The sequence below is a fragment of the Meles meles genome, chromosome 5, assembly GCF_922984935.1.
Source record: "Meles meles chromosome 5, mMelMel3.1 paternal haplotype, whole genome shotgun sequence".
In the NCBI taxonomy this organism is placed as follows: domain Eukaryota; kingdom Metazoa; phylum Chordata; class Mammalia; order Carnivora; family Mustelidae; genus Meles; species Meles meles.
Window position 1 is genome coordinate 107,778,950 of NC_060070.1, and position 17,868 is coordinate 107,796,817.

The window sequence follows — 17,868 nt, forward strand, 5'->3', positions numbered from 1 at the left end:
CTGTTAGTTGATGGATCCTGGAAAGGCCCAAATGCCCAAGAGGATTAGTAGGATAGTCACAGAAGTTAAGAGAATTGGGAGGAGCCTTAAGGGACTCTTATCAGCACCTGCTTACTGACTAGTTTAGAAAGTTTTCACCATTTCTCATGCATTCAGTAATATAGTTCCAATTTACAAATCTCCTGCTTGCACCATTATGTTGGACAAGCAGTGCCTTATGTATAGTAAGTACTAAACAAATGTTAATCCTGATTATTATTACCTAAGCACCATGCATTACTGGGGATCTCTGTTGGGGACATACCTCATTCTAGGTTACCACATGGGTCCCTGACTCATGGGCAATGGCTCTTACTGAGTCGGGACCTAATCCTTTACCTGAATAGTTCTAGATTCTAAACAATAAACTAGGAGAACCTCTCATAGAGGTTAGGGTATATCAAGCAGTCTGAGGGTTCTCAGAGAGGGTACTGTGACCGATAAGCTCATGCTCGGACTCTAGTATTATTATTAAACAGGCACAGTATTTTATAAATAGTCTTTAGACAGCCAGGGAAACTAGGGCAAGCTTAAAAAGAAGCAGAGACACTTAAGCTGAAGATAGAGGTGAAGTAAACCAGGTTGGAAGAACCAGAAGCATAAGCACAGTTATGCAATTTCATTTTGATCGCGTGGCATAAATATGCAAATCTAATTCATGCTTAATTTAGACAGTCTCAAAATTTTACTATACCAAGTTGATCCTGACTTGATTTGACATTTCCAACAGAGAAGCTTTTCCTATTTCAGAAATGTTTCTGCTCTCATTCCATTAGATGACTCCTTTGTCTCATACATGGGCCTGGCCTTAAAGAAGGTTTCATATCACAAGAATTTTCATTATTCAAGTTTTTCTCATCACATTGTTGCTTTTGAAAGTTGTTTTATGGTTTTGTTTGTTTGTTTTAAAGATTTTATTTATTTATTTGACAGATAGAGATCACAAGTAGGCAGAGATGCAGGCAGAGAGAGAGAGAGGAGGAAGCAGGCTACCCGCCAAGCAGAGAGCCCGATGTGGGGCTCGATCCCAGAACCCTGGGATCATGACCTGAGCCCAAGGCAGAGGTTTTAACCCACTGAACCACCCAGGCACCCCAGTTGTTTTATGGTTTAATACAAGTTTGTCATTTTGCATTTCAACGCAGTGGTTTGATCAAATTAACTAAAAGAGGCTTCATCGAAAGGCATCCTGCCAACCATTAAATTTAGACCCTAATTGACCTAATAGGTTTCCTTTCAGTGTATTAACTGGTGTTATTCAGAATCTAAATATCACTGATTTTATTCATTTGCTTTTAATTTTCTCTAACAGCTACATTTTTACTATCAATACTTTTAAAACCTTTGTTTTGACCTCTGTGTGTTGGCTACAGTCTGAAATATAATCATTAAAGCATTTACCAAACACTCTGATTTCATTAATGTTAGGGGTGCATGACAGAGAAAGCAACCCCAAAAAATCTCATAAAGTTTTAACCTCTGTTAGAAATAATGGTAAAAAATGATCAATGATTACCAGGTGCAAAAGAATATGAACGTGCCTTCAGTTTCCCTAATGTGTGCTCTTCAAAGAAAAGGGGAGGAAAATGTATTCAAAATATTTACAGAAGAGATCCTTGAAAGAACACATCGCAAACTCCCATTGACTAATCTAAAAATATCCATACCTGTTAACTACTAGTTCTACTTCTGGCAATTTGTTCTAAGACTATAATACAAAATATATAAAGTTGTATGCATGTCCAATACCACCTTTGTTATAGTAAAACTTGAAAGCAGCACACATTGAAATGGGGAGGGTTAAATACATTGTCATGATTCTGTCCAATGAATTCACCATTTAAAAATGAGTGATTCCATTTCCTACCCATGTCACCTGGATTACCAGAATGGTTACTGTCCTCGCTCTGTTCTCAACTTCTCCTCATCCTCCAGACTACTGCCCGCAGTGCTTCTCTAAATAATCACAGTTTTGGTCTTATAATTTCTCTGCTTGGGGTACTTCCACAATTTTGCATCACCTTCAGGAAAAATTCAAATTAGTATTCTCCGAGGTCCTGCAAAGGCCAGTCTCACCAATCCCTCCACACTTCCATGCATAAACTTCATCTCCATCCATGCAAAACTAGTGTGTAAGAAGACCCACACTCTTCTTTCCTAGGCTCTTATCAATTTTCCAGTCTGTCCCAGGGAAACAGTTATCTACTCCTTTTGTCATAGCTCAAAATTAACTCCTTGGACACTTTGCTATACCCACTCCATTCAAAGAAGTTTAATATTCTCAAATTCCCGGTGAAAGTAGATCCCTTATGGAATTTTGTAATCTGTTCAAAATAACTCATAATTATTGTCTTCTTCATCAAAAATGATGAATGTTTAGCCTCCTCTAAAAGATCTTACTTAGTGCTTTGTAAAAGAATTCTCAGAATCCTTATCATTAACTCTTCATTTGTATACTTTTTTCTCTACGCCAAAAGGCAGTGATTAACCTAAGAATTGTGGTTCCCTAAGTGCCAAGAATGTATTTAGGCGTCCTTCTTGAATTAGGAATCATTGCAGCCCAAAATACAAGGAACTACTTACAGCCCCAATATCCACTTGGGCAATGTAGAATAGAGATGAAGTTGATCTGACTCTGGTCACGGCTCTGGGGATGCAGAAATGAGCTTACTACAGATAGATTTGGGAGGTAGATTTGGCAGTTCGGTGATTGACTTGATATAGGAAGTGCAAGAGACAGCGGGTCAAAGGTGACAGTCAGGTTTCTGAGTAGGGAACCCAGAAAGAGGAGGAGACCTGAGAGAGGAGTTGCTGGCTTCGGTTCTGAGTACATGGAATCTACAATAACTATAGCATCTGAAGTCATCCAGCAAGCAGTGGCCATAATGGGTCAGAATCCAAAAGATGAAATGGAAGGAAAAAAGCACAGCCCTGAAAGTGGTTGGAATCATTAAGAGAAAGAGCAGAGCTTGAGAAAGTAAGAGGACCGAGATAGAACTGAGAAACAATAATATGTGCTAAGTAAACATAGGAATGGAATCCCAAAAAAGCAGTCAGAGAAAAAAATGACCAGAAGGTGAAAGAAAAAGTTGGGACAGAGTGGTTTCATTGATAGCAAAAAATAAAAGCTGTATTAAAAGAAGAGAACACCAATAGGCCTGCTACTGAAATTATAAACAAGGTTGCTATTAAGACTAGTCCATTGTATTTTGCAACCCAGGTCCCTAGAGGCATTGGAAAAGTCAGGTTCACTGAAAGAATGTGAGCAGCAGCCAGATGGCTGTGAGTTGAGGAGGAAAGAGAGGTGCTTAGTCCAGGGTCCACATCTGATAAGCTCGCTAGAAATGTTCTCTACAGTCAAATGGAGACAGTCAGGAAACACAGCTGAAAAGTTAGAAGAGATGGAGACAAACACAACGACCCCTGGAAAAGTGCATGGGTTCTGCCCAAGAAAAATTTATGTTGCTTTTAGGAAGATCAGACTTACACATGTTTAAATGCTCAGTAAAAGGAGTTAATAGACATGTTGAAGAGAAAAGAAAAAGGTTTTTAAAAATGTCCTTGAGGGGCGCCTGGGTGGCTCAGTGGGTTAAGCCGCTGCCTTCGGCTCAGGTCATGATCTCAGGGTCCTGGGATCAAGCCCCACATCGGGCTCTCTGCTCTGTGGACAGCCTGCTTCCTCCTCTCTCTCTGCCTGCCTCTCTGCCTACTTGTGATCTCTGTCTGTCAAATAAATAAATAAAATCTTAAAAAAAAAAATGTCCTTGAAAGGGTAGAAAAGACGGAAACTCGAATTGAAATGAAGGGATTCACTTTAATGTATCCTCCTCCACAAGAGGAAGGAAAAAAAGAGGGAATATTAGAAAGAGAGAAGAGAAAAATTGAGGAAAGGAAAACTAGGTGGAGGAGAGGACAGAAGGAATTTCAGATGACAGAACAAAGCCTCAGGACAATTGAGTTTACCCAGTAAGTGGCAGAATCTGAAAGTGAAACTAATTTTAAACCCTTGATCTTTCTTATCTATTCTTAGCCAGTTGCAGAACTTCCCATTTTCTCTGCTAGGAGATGCTCAGACAGTTTACATTTGGAAGACTAAATATTTAAAGAGAATGCAAATGGTTTGCCATCATCATAGCAGAGAATGTTAAAAAAAAAAACAACTCATACAACAAAACTGTTCAGTACCCCACAGAAACCGGAGAATTTTAAGTTATAGTGGCATCAAATCTGCACAGGTAAACTATTTTTCTTCCAGCAAAGCTCTTTCAGAGAAGTGAAAAACACAGGATAGAGGTTTTATAAGGATTCAAACTTAGGAAGACAATGACAAAAATAAGTTGAGGATATTTGCAAGAAAGACTAAAATAATGAGATATGGAATCCAAGATAGATGGAATAGGAAACAAGATCAAGAAAGACCAACAAGGGGGGCACCTGGATGGCTCAGTGGGTTAAGCCTCTGCCTTCGGCCCAGGTCATGATCTCAGGGTCCTGGGATAGAGCCCCGCATCGGGCTCTCTTCTCAGCAGGGAGCCTGCTTCCCCCTTTCTCTCTGCCTGCCTCTCTGGCTACTTGTGATCTCTCTCTCTGTCAAATAAATAAATAAAATCTTTAAAAAAAAAAAAAAAAAAGAACGACAAGGGATTGGAGATCCCTAGAAGGTAGCATTTTAGATGTATCATTGAGCTGAATATATTGGCTGGAATAAACTAGGAATCAAGAAATACTTTCTAATAAATGAAAGGCAACCAATGCCTACCATGTTGAAATATAAGACCAGAAGGAAATTTTGACCCACATCTCTCCTTCATAAGTGATTCAGAATGAAATATCTTTGAATGTCCAATAGAATCTGATGATAATTCAGTAGGTTGATGTAATCAAAACACTTTCCCTAGAGAGATGGAGAAGAGAAGGAAGTTGAGGGAAATTGGAAGGGGAGGCGAACCATAAGAGACTATGGACTCTGAAAAACAACCTGAGGGTTTTGAAGGGGCGGGGGTGGGAGGTTGGGGGAACCAGGTGGTGGGTAATAGGGAGGGCACGTTTTGCATGGAGCACTGGGTGTTGTGCAAAAACAATGAATACTGTTACACTGAAAAAAATAAATTAATTAAATATTTTTAAAAAAAACACTTTCCCTAGGCAAAATATTAGATGGACTCCCTCAGTTTTCTGAAAAGCTGAGAGAAGAGAAGCTCTGCTGGTGACAAGCTGCTCCACAATGACTCTGTCCCTTTACCCCATTAATCCCACCTTTCTTTGAAGATTTTTTTCATGTATTTATTCTCAAAGCCACACCTATCTTCAAGGTTATGATTACTCCCTTTAAGACATAAACAAAATCTTATTTCCTATGCTTCTTCATAGCATAACTAAAACATGTGATATTTCAAAAAAAAGTTTCTAAACATTAAGGAAAATATAAACTAAAATTAAAAAGAACCAAAATGACAAAATATTTGCTTTCTATTATCTTGGTAGTTAAATATGTTTTCTTTGATTCTGTCCTATTTCTTGTCTTACTCAAGACCAGACCAAAGTATTCTCCTTTTCAGTTCTCTGGTTCACCAACAAGATAAATAAGCATCATTTGGAAACTTATTTGAAAACTTGGAGCACTTCTTTATGGCCTACTAAGTGATTCACTCCTTCAACCAAGCTGTTTCTGCAAAGCCACCTGAGTGTTATACTAAATTAGAGTCCCTGAGATCACTAAGGACAAGGACCCAAAGGACCACCCTTTCCCAACTTAAAAAAAATGAAACACTCTTAGGGAGACATTAATCACAGATCTACTTATCCCTAACACTGGACCTTCATCTGTATGTTTGTAAAGAATTTTAATCCTTAAACTCTATTGCATTTTAGGAGATTCCATCTGAATACCTGGAATCTCTGGGGATTTTGTTGTAATTTGTTCTTTATTACAAATGTAATACTCTTCATTATAAAAATTCAAAGGTCAGAAGCTCATAAAGTAAAATGGAAAACTTAAAAAACAATACAAGTCCTCTGTTTCCCTCTAAACTTTATATTTTTGACAAGCAAATATTTTCAGAAAGAGTTGTTTCTACTACTCCAAATAATTCTTATAATGGTTCATCTTCTAATATAAGTTCTTTAATAATTGTTCCTAGTGGGCGCCTGGGTGGCTCAGTGGGTTGGGCCTCTGCCTTCAGCTCAGGTCATGATCTCAGGGTCCTGGGATCGAGTCCTGCATCGGGCTCTCTGCTCAGCAGCGAGCCTGCTTCCCTCCTCTCTCTCTGCCTGCCTCTCTGCCTACTTGTGATCTCTCTCTGTCAAGTAAATAAATAAAATCTTTAAAAAATAATAATAATAATTGTTCCTAGTAATGATTTAATGTGTCAATATTGATTGGGACTAGCTACATACTGAAATACACCAAAAAGAGAAATTGAAGAGAGTAGGAATAGTACATTCATACCCATTGTTGACAGGTGACCTACTGGGGCCTCCCTTTGTATGAAATTCATTCATTTACTCAGCAAGTACTTAGTGAATATCTAAAAGAGGCCAGGTATAGGTCTGGATGCTCTGTGAGAAATAAAGATGAGCTACTTGTTGTTTCTTTGAACATAAATAAATACATAATAAAAATTGGTATAGGTATACTATATGAATGAGGAAAGTACTAGTTGAACCATCTTCCTGAGGAAGAAGCTTAGTCTCTCAAAGTTGCTGTAACTCCTTTGACTTCACACCTAGAAAGTAGCAGGAGCCAAATGTGTACTTGGAAACACTTCTTTTGTTTTTTCATCCTACGTACAAAGTTTACAGGCAACAAAATATTGAAAACTAAAAATATTGCCTAAAAAGTAAATATTGAGCAGTTTTATATAAAAGACAGAGGGAAATTCAAGTGTTTTTCTGTGTGTTTTTTTAACTTCACAATTCAACATAGAGTTCAGTAGCATCCCTGTCTTTTGAAGTAAAATTATGCACGGAAGGTAAACACCGATAAATTTCTTGGAAGTTACATAAAATCAGAATTTTACTTAATATCATGGCTAAAAATGGAATGGGCTATTTGGATATGTGTCGTTTCTCATCCTCGAACATATTTGTGAAAGGGATAGAAGGATTAGATAATCAAATGTCAGGAATGACCCAGAGAGTTTTCATTTCTTCCACTACATATGCTCACCACTTTTGTAATAAAATAACCGAGATCCAAGTTAGTAGATTAGATGGAGCATTGTTCCATCTATATATCCACCTCCACCCAAGAATTATCGAGAAACCATCATTGTAAAAAGCTTCTATGTGAACAAAATGTCACATTGTAAATGATGCAAAGAGCTCTGGATCTCACTTCCATTCCCAGCAAGATAGCAAAATATGCAACAGCAGCAGCAAGCCTGGAGCAAATCTCGCCTCTGGGAGTAAGGCAATGCAAAATCTGCAGCAGAACATTCCATATGAGACAAGTGTACCTAGCCAATAGTTTCAGAGAGGGAAAAATGACTTTATAAACATCTAACACCATGTCCTTTTCACAATATAAAGCTAAATAATAAACGGAGCTAAAATAATAAAGGATCAAGAATTTGGCTATTACCTGAACTTGGTGCTAGCACTGGCTTTCTTTTTTACTGAAAAAGAAATCTCTAGGTATTTTCCAGAGAAATGAAGATTTTGTCTCAAAAATATCTGTGTAAATAAGATCAAAGTATTTTTGAAGGATTTGTGATGGGCAGAAAAGCAACAAATATGCTTCAAAGGTGAGAGAAGATTTATAGAAAAATTTAAATATACATGTAGTGTATGATATATATTTACGGCAATGATTTCTATAATATGGTATGAAATAAGATCCAAGAACATTATAGAACTGTCAGCAAAGATATCAGCTAATAGGCTGCTACAGATAAAAATATTGGGCCTTGGGGCGCCTGGGCGACTCAGTGGGTTAAGCCTCTGCCTTCAGCTCAGGTCATGATTTCAGGGTCCTGGGATCGGGCTCCACATCGGATTCTGCTCAGCAGGGAGCCTACTCCCCCCCCCCCAGCCCTGCTTGCCTCTTTGCCTACTTGTGATCTCTCTCTCGTCAAATAAATAAATAAAAATCTTAAAAAAAATTGGGCCTCATCAAAAAGAATATTTTAAATGTGACAGCAGAAGGTGTTCCATGTTTTAAAGATTTTTATTTATTTATTTGACAGAGAGAGATCACAAGTAGGCAGAGAGGAAGGCAGAGAGAGAGGAGGAAGCAGGTTCCCTGCAGAGCAGAGAGCCCGATGCGGGGCTCGATCCCAGGACCCTGAGATCATGACCTGAGCCGAAGGCAGCGGCCTAATCCACTGAGCCACCCAGGCGCCCCGGTGTTCCATGTTTTAAAAAAATATGATGTGCTTAGGGCTAGAACACTAAATATAGTTCTAGTTACTGTCCCCAGGAAAACATTAATGGGCTCAAAGTGGATCAATATGTGTTTATTTATATAAATGTACACCGCATAGAATCGTTATTATCATACAGAAAGGCAAATAAAATTCTACTGTGTAAAAGAAGTGCAAAACTTTACAAGGCTATAAAAATGAAAACTTAGGGGAGAGATTACTGGTATCCACAACATAATGAAGTATATATGATGAGGAACTCCTGTTACTCACTATGTTCTAAGCACTGAACACACATTAATTCATTTAATCTCTCCACAAAATCTCTTGCGGTCGGTACTATTAATGTCCAAATGAAGCACAGAGAAATCCAATGACTTATCCCATCTTACCCAGCCAGCAGGTAGTAGAGCCAAGACTAAAATACAGGCATTCCAGTTTCGAGGAATATACTCTTAACCACTGCACGTGAATGAAGCACAGACCTAAATTTTAACATCAAGAGAGGCACTTAAAGGGAGATAGATTGGAGGTAAATTAAAAACAAATATAAAATGAACTAAAAACTTTGGGATCTAAAAACAAAACCGAATTTTAAAAGACCAAACACATTTAAAATATAAAAATAGAATCAGGAGGTCTTTATAGAGTTCCACAGACAAGCATAAAGCAGGGAACATTTGGGTAAGCTGCGGTAGGAAAAACCCTAGCATTGAGTCCTACTTCTAGAAAGTCAGTCCTAGCCTCCCACAGAGCTGCACTTAACAACACAACGCACATGTGCGCACACACGCACACACACACAGATGATACAGGCTACAGAGCAGATGAACCTCTGGTCTCACCCAGATGGAATCCATTCTTCCTGCAACATGGAAATATCACCTCTATGCGTCTACCTGTGCAGATGTTTTCCTTCGTGTCTACCTCACAGATACTGAGGCATGAGCATCAGCCACAGGGCAGAGAACAGAACTTCCCCACATCACTTGGTGTATCACCCAGCTCAGTACCACACACAAGGCTTTATTGATAAATAGATTTTAATTATCATGATGTGCTGCCATTTCCTTCAATTTGCAACTTCATACACCCGTAGGGTCTACTTTGGGGAATAGGAATGTGGTTTTGATCTATTTTCTGTTTACTACTGCTAAGAATTTGGCTGAATACATGACTTTATGACATTGTTTTGAATAGAGAATCCCAGTAAAATATTCTTTAGGGAAATGCCAAATCTAAGATTAGTAACTATTCATTTTCACTGAAGATTCTACCGAGGAATTTGTTCAGGTTGGGGAAGTAATCATCCTGGGATATTTTTTCACACATACAACCTGCCCTTTTGATTCACCAAGCCTTTGCTCAGCTGCTGTGTTTTTTGCAGTTAACCTCATGCTGCTGCTGCTCACGTTACCAAAGCATCTGGTATGGAACAAAACCATTATTCTTTTCCAGATACTAGTTAACTGGAAATGGAATGTCACACACCGCCTCCCTCCCTCCTCCCATAGTCTTTCCCTTCCTGAGAATACGACCCTACACAGGGCAGCACAGGGGCTATTCAATGGAGAGTTGGGTCAATCAAGGCTCAGTTTTATTATATCTCTTAAATATAATGTTCCATCCCAGTTATCAAGGAACTTCTTCCCAAGAGACAGGATTTGTCCCTTGCTGTGAAAATTGTGTACTTTCAAATCATACTGCTAGTTTTTCTACTCTCCCATCAACATTGGTCTAGACTGGTCTTGGGAGATTGTGACTCTTCAAGATTTTCACAAAGTCTAGGTCACCTGGAATCCTTGGCTAAAACTGTAGGAGGTGGAGATAGGAAACACAGTTTTGACATAGGCTCACCAGTAGTAAAACTTAGACCAAGAAGACGTTGAATAGTTAGACACCAGTATCTCAAAAACAGTACTAATGTATGGGGGCACCTGGGTGGCTCAGTGGGTTAAGACTCTGCCTTCAGCTCAGGTCATGATCCCAGGGCCCTGGGATTGAGCCCCGCATCCGGCTCTCTGCTCAGCTGGGAGTCTGCTTCCCTTCCTCTCTCTCTGCCTGCCTCTAGGCCTACTTGTGATCTCTCTCTGTCAAATAAATAAATAAAATCTTAAAAAAAAAAAAAAACAGTACTAATGTACATACTAGTTACTTTCTCTAAGCCATCATTTGCAGCTACCAATTTACTTGGAGATAAATTCATTCTATGAAACAAACACATCTGTCATTTGATGCCTCTGACAATGACAGAACACTGCTTGCCGAGCCACAGCTACTCCCCAGTGAGTCCCTTCTTTACCTACTGTCACCCAGTTTCCTTATGGAAAGTACCTTTGTTGTCTCCATCTCAAAGCATGCTGCCCATCCTCATTACACATAGCAGTGACCCCATTCTTCCTTAATCTTCTAGATGTCTTCTCCACTAGATGGAGGGGTAGGGATCAGGTCTATTCTCTCTGCCACTATTTCAAACACAGGGCATTGGTCTACCACTGTGTTTTGCACATAGTAGTTTTGCTTCTTGTATTTTATTTTCTTAATTTCATCTAAAGAAAACCCACATCCTCCCAGACTAGACCACAGCGTGCCTCGCAGTCTGCATTTCAGTCTTGCAGAATGGTCTGCCAGAAATATAAGAATGGAAGTTGGGTACATACACATTAAAAACTAGGAAGAAATGCTACATGTTGACAACTGAGTGTTTTAATATATTCAAGAGCAAATGAGAGGCTATCACTATTTAAAATGCCGTGAGTTTCAATTATAATTTGAAAATGGGTTCTCACCTTTAGCCACTTAACCTCAAACCATTTTTAATACAATGAGACAAAAGCTTTGAGAAAAACAAAGATCGTGCTCTTGGTAACAACCAAAATAGGCATAAAAGAATTTTATAGCATCCTTATGCTTCTGAAACCTAGTGCCTAATGAAGTTATATTCAATGATCTTTCAAACTAAGTGAGCTGTTCTAACGCAAATTCTGAATTTCACTTTTATTATATTTATAAACTCAATGCTTAGTAGAGTTTCTTCGCAAACTTCTCCAAAGCAGACATAAAGCAAGTATAATCATGCTGCCCTTATTCATACCGGCACTCAAATAGTTGACATAGAATAATAAAAAGCTTTTCTGTCAGTATTTTGGTAAATAACATTTTAACTATCAACTTCATACCTCCTGCAGAAGGTCCCCTTCATCATTCATCTCACACTTTTTTATTTAAGTCGACTTTGGAAACCACAATATCCCCAACAAATGCATTCAACATGTATTTATATGTATACCTGAACCAAACACTGCAGATGATGAATTCCACTGGGGCTCTTTCCAGAGGGGTCTGGCACGTAATAAAAGATAAACACTGGACTCTGATGTGTCACGCCCAAGCACAGTATGCTGGAAACGCACTAGAAGAGTCAAATGACAAATGCTCATTTATGCCTGAATCCCTACAAACAAAGGACATTACAATGCTTAAACTGTGTTGATTGACTTTTTCTCCAACATACTGAGTTTTGTTATATAACAATTGTATTCTAGAATGAATCTATTGTTAGACTTAGATGATGACACATTTATTAGACAACTATGCAATCACAGTCCACAGACAAAACACAAATGGAAAAATACAGCTGTCAGTGACCCAGATTTGTACCAATGGCAAAGACCCACTCATTTCTTTTCCTTTTTTTTTCTAGGGTTCCTTCTCGCCTCTAAATTAATTCTGGTCCTTCGTCATATAATCAGAGCCATCTCCCTGTAGCCTTTCTAATTCTACAAATGTTAGTCTCTGACAAAACCCAGGCCTTCCCAACTGGCCACAAGGAACATAGAACCATCTACAGGTTGCCCCACGTGGTCCCAGGAACAACCCCAACTCAGTTGGAAGGAACAGAGAATACTTTCTCAAAGAGAATTTGAAATTCATGCTTCTGCTACCTTCAATTGTCACTTCGAGTTGGTGGGGGAGGGTAGAGAGTTTTTCTAAATCAAATCAAATCCTCTCTAAGTATTTTCCATGTGTGACTGTACACTCTCCATAGCTGATCTCTTCCATCCTGGACTTTGCCCAACTTAGCACTCCAGCCCATCAGCCAGGCCTGATTCTCTTGTTCTATTTCCACAACTGCATAGTTATTGTTTTTGTTTGTTGTAATCAACTCCACTCTTCCTTTTGTATCTTTGCTCTTTTTGTATCTTTCCCCCATCTCCATCTTTGGGTCTCTTTTTTACCTTACAAATTTCATTATCTTCTCAGTTCACCCTCTGCATCTACTTCTAATCAAACCATAATAGAGAATTAAACACACTGTTTATAGTAGTTGCTATACTGCTGACAAAATTTTGTTCTTTGTTCTTAATTACAAAACTTAGTATCTAAAAAGCTTTTTGTTTCTCTCTTAAAACTTAAAAAATCAAATTGGACCTGTTTAATTACTTTCAGTTGATTTTTTGTAATTTCATTCAAATCCAAATGTTGATTTTCTTTAAAAACTTTAGTAAATCAGAACAAAATAAAAATATATATAGCTGAAGTTTTCAGATAATCAATATTATTTATATAAAATACAACATCCTTCATACCGTTTATACCCATAACCATATCCTCTTTCTTTAACCTCCTTAATTCATAATTCCCATTCTAATAAGCAAGATAAAATTGAGATTTTGTCATATCATAAAACAGGGAGTTGGTACATTTCTGAGAATAGGGCAGATCAATAATTAAGTCTAATTAAGTTGTTAGAGCTCCTTTATTATTCATTTGTAAGAGTTTTCATGTCACATGCAGAGCAGTTTTATCTGCACAATAGTGGCATGAGCTGCACACCATAAGTCAGTGAGATCTCAATTCAGAGATTCTAATTTCCCATGACAACTCATTCATTGGGTATCTTTCCAGTTCTGTTGTACTCACTAGACTTGTATCACATCATCTCCAATCTCCCAGTCAAATAGTTTTTAGACATTCCTCACTCAAAACCTCAAGATAAGCTGCTTGAACAAGTCCCCTCCACGACTTCTTCCACCAGTCTAATTCTATATTTACTAAAATTAATTGTAGTTATTTTCAAAATTGCTTACCCAAATTGCACTAGTTATTGCAAATGCGCAGTTTAATTAAAACTAACTCAAAGAAAGATGTTTAACATTGCTTCAAAACTAAGATGAATGCTTTAGAAGGACTTGAAAATGATATGTCTTAGTTTTCTATGTTTTAACAAAAATACCATTGACTAGGTAGTTTATAAATGATAAAAATGTATTTCTTACAGTTCTAGAGGCTAGGAAGTCCAAGATCAAGACACCAGCAGATTCAGTGTCTGGTGAGGGCCCACTTCCTGGTTCCTAAATAGCAGTCTTTTCACTGTGCCCTCACATAGAGCTTTCTGGAGTCTCCTTCACAAGGGTAAAGGGTACAAATCCCATTTATGAAAGATTCAGTAAATAGCAGTACATGTCTACCAAAAATGGCTGCTAAATTCTGTTTAAGTAATATGCCTGTAAAAAGTTAAGATAATTTATTAAAGTATAGAATTTTCTTTGCTTTGTCTTAAGATCTTACATCACTAAATAAACAAATAATCTTATATTATTCTTACGTGATGCACTATGATAACAGTTTATGTGAGAGATAATATGAGATTCAAATCAATGAATGTGATCCAAAACAAAGTATTGATCCAAAAGCAATAGATTGGTTGATAAGTGTATAATTACGTGACTTAGGTTAAAAGAATGTCTTTAAATAAGTACTCCGTTTAGGGTAGTTTACTTCAGCTGACTTTCCTGATTAACCAACCAATTTTTTACTTGATTGTTTAAGATAAAAGATCTCCTTTATCTTTATAAATTTTCTTTAAAAAGTGGAGACCTTTTGGAGAGAGATATCAGATATAATACACGCATTTACTTTTGTTTGTTCAAAGAGAAAAAGAAAATCTAACCAAAGGTCATAAGCGAAAAAGAAAATAGAAATGGGGACAACAGAAAAAAGATATGAGTGGTAGAAAGCACATGGACAAATTGTAACAAACTTTTAACAAACCTCCAAAAGCTAATCCTAAATAATCAGTGAAAAAAGTCAAGAAACAATGCAATGTACATTGTAGAACTTTCCAGAAAGAAGGGGAAAAAAAGCAAGGAAATGAAAGAATAAGATCAAAGGGACTAAAAAAAGAAAAAAAAAATGACCACTCTAGGAGGTTTGACATATGAATAATAAGAGTTTCAGAAAAAGGAAATAGAGAAAAATAGAGGGGAAGATATCTTCAAAAATAGTCTTTTCCCAGAATTGAAGGGCATGAGTTTCCAGAATGAAAGAGAACACTGGAAAATAAGCAAAACGGATTAAAATTCATACAGATGAAGGCTAATTATAAAATTTCAAAACTCTAACACATACAATGTATTTCTTCATACAAGAGACCCCAGACTTCTCAATAGCAGCACTGGAAGCTGGAAAACAATGAAGAAAAGATTTCAAAATTCTGTGGAAAAATACCTAACCCATAGTCCTATACTGAGTCAAAACTATTGATCAAATGAACAAAATAGAGATATGTTTCACATACCACTCATATACCCTTTCTCGGAAAACTAATGATGCATATGATTTTCCAAAATAGGAAACCAATACAGAAGAAAACCAGAACTCCAAATAACAGCAGATCCAACGTGGGGGAGAATAAAGGGAATCCCTGGGAAATTGATAAGGTAAAATCTCAGAATGATATCTGAATACCAAGAGTAAAGTACTGTCAGATATCTTCACAACAAAGGCTCAAGAAATAATTTTCAAAAAGGATAAATTCATAAAAAAACCTCTTGTGAAAAAAAAAAAAACCTCTTGTGTCTGAATGTTTGGGGAATAATTGAAACTGAATTTTTAATGTATACATAGAATCCTTACACATAAGCAACTGGAAAAAAAAAGACAATTAATAACCTCACAGAAAAGAAAAAGTGATATGGGCCAGGAAAAAAAAATCTTATAATAATACCACATGGCTCAACTGTGAATAGCTTTACATATTCATGGTAATGTAAATACTAAATATTGACCCTAATAACATTTCAGTGTTTTATTAGAACGACTGTGGGAGTTGGAAGTGTGCATGTGTATTTAGGGAGGATCAAGGAAAGAGAGCTAAATGCTCATTTATCCAATGTGAGAAGTCCATGGTTAATGCCAAAAATTAAAGATGAGTAAATAGTAATATAAGTGCAATTTTTAGAGACACTGAGTTAAAACAAAAAGATCCACCTAAAGAAATTGGGACTAGACATCTTGGGAAGGGAAACAGAAGTGGGATGAGGAACTGTTTGACTCTTTAAACCATGGCATATGTGTCTTTAATAAACTGAAAATCAGTGTGTTGGGGGAGATGAACTGCTAATATTCTCTCTTCAAAAAGCAGTTCTTGCAATTGTGTTTACTTGATTTTTTTTCTTTCAATTGTGTTTACTTGATTTTTTTTCTTTCTTTCTCTCTTTTTTTGGGGGCAGGTGGGGGTTTAAGAGGTCTTATATAATTTCTTTATGTCCAGTTAGTCACTTTATCTTTTTGCATAACTTTATAGAGTGTTTATCATATCATGGAGTATTTTACCTGCCTTTATATCTCCCACCTAAGCTGTGAATTCTAGAGGGTTTTGATTCTATTTTGTAACTCAAGCACCTGGAACACTGCCTATTTCATAATAAGAGATCAATATACTTTTGTTGAATGATGAATGGGGTATGAGAAACACTGAATTTATTATCTATGGAAAAAACACCACACTTCTGTTATGAGAATTAAGTACATATTGCCAAAAAACCATCTCTTACCTTTTCTAAATCAAAACTTTATGATAACTTAGTCTCAAGTGAGAACCTCCATTCTACAGTCATTCACTGTAACTACTGAAGTTATCATGAGTGCTTCATTTCTATTAGATAAAGGACTAAAAACATCCATTGTCAGACATTTTCACCCAGAAGTGACAATTTGTATTCATGATTATGATTATGTTTTAGGTAAAGTCAAAGCCCTTCATACAATTTATATGCCAAACACTTGAGTGTTCTCTGACCAGGTTGCTTCTTTAGAAAATAACATATATTATTTCAGGTTTATTGAGAAACATTATAGGGGTGTTCAGTTAAGGACGATTCACAAACTAAATGCAACATTCCCACCACATTGCCTCCTAGATAGTAGACAGAGTTAAGGATAAGCTGTACCTTCTACTTAAATCTAGATGACTTATGAATAATTTTTTTCTACAAATTAGAATCGTAATCTATGTACAAAATATTTTTAAAAATAAAGATATTGGACTCTAATAGGGCACAATCTCATTTGAAAAATTTGACTTCCATTGTGTGCTGGCTGTTATGAAAGATGGTAGATGATAATCTAAACGGTATATATCTCAAGTCCATGGGTATATTTTATGCTATTATCACAAACAAATTTCCAATAGCATCATACATTTTAAAGTAATATGTCTTTAATTAGGTAAATATACTTTAGAAAAAGAAGAAAATAAAAAAAAAAAACCCTTCCAAAGATATCTTTTTCATTGGCCCACTAATTGAGCTTCTTCAATGAAAGCCTTTTTGCCTAGATAGTGGGTTTCAATCTCTTTACTTTGGAATTGTGATCTAGATGAAGCTGGAGCATCCACATGCTTCCTCTACTCTAGTTGTAAAAACTTGTAATTATGAAAAAACCTTTAGGAATTTTACAAATGTTTAACACTGTTGCAATATTATAATAGATAAAATAAGTACACTTACATAGTTCTCTGTGTGCACAGGTGAACATCTAAGTGCTTCATAGATACTAACTCATTTGATCTCCCCAAAATTAATGAGGTACTATTATTACCCCCATTTTACAGATGAAGTAACTGAGGCACAGAAATCTCATGTATCTTGCTGAAGCGCCACAGCTTAGGTGGCACGACCAGGATCTGAACTCTAACAGCCTGACCCCAAAATCCACACTCTTAACCACAAAGGCAAGATGGGAAGGGACTCAAGCTTAAAAGAACACAGAACCCAAGACAGCATAAATATATGCATATATATATATATATATAGTGAGGAAACTTCAATTACCGTTGTCCCTTTGCAATTATGCAAGCCTATCAGGAGCCATAGCGGTTAAAGGAAACTCTGCTGGTATCCCCTATTTCACTCACACATGTTCATGTGTATATATTTTATGTCATGTTAGGAAATTCTCAGGGTTTTGCAAGTCCATTTATTCACCCCCTTATTTGATACAGTCCAGCACCTGCGTGGTGAAGAGCTGCCATCACAGGCAACTCTGTAGGCAGCTACCATGATCACTTCCTGTGCATGGGAAAATGGTATATAGCCAATTCTATGATATTAGCATGAGATACATTAAAGGTCTTACTGTTGTAAAAATCAGTGTCCAAGAAACCAAATGTTAAGAAAGGGTT

At 37.0% G+C, this 17,868-nt stretch overlaps 1 protein-coding gene across 20 annotated transcripts in view; it reads right to left on the reverse strand.

Moving 5' to 3' along the window:
* Positions 1–17,868, reverse strand: part of LGSN (lengsin, lens protein with glutamine synthetase domain) — a 134,713-nt gene that overhangs the window by 20,123 nt on the left and 96,722 nt on the right. For 11 of the 20 annotated variants that reach the window (XM_046005370.1, XM_046005365.1, XM_046005363.1 and 8 more), the window contains 2 exons: positions 14,814–14,866; positions 11,692–11,814 (listed from right to left, as the gene is read on the reverse strand). The exons of 1 other annotated variant lie outside the window; for it this stretch is intronic. In XM_046005370.1, coding sequence (XP_045861326.1) covers positions 11,692–11,814; positions 14,814–14,828 — 138 coding nt within the window. In that variant the 5' untranslated portion in view covers positions 14,829–14,866. Of the gene's footprint in view, positions 1–11,691; positions 11,815–13,681; positions 13,910–14,813; positions 14,867–17,868 lie in introns of all 20 variants that reach the window. 8 more of the 20 variants (XM_046005374.1, XM_046005379.1, XM_046005380.1 and 5 more) reach the window with 3 other exon arrangements.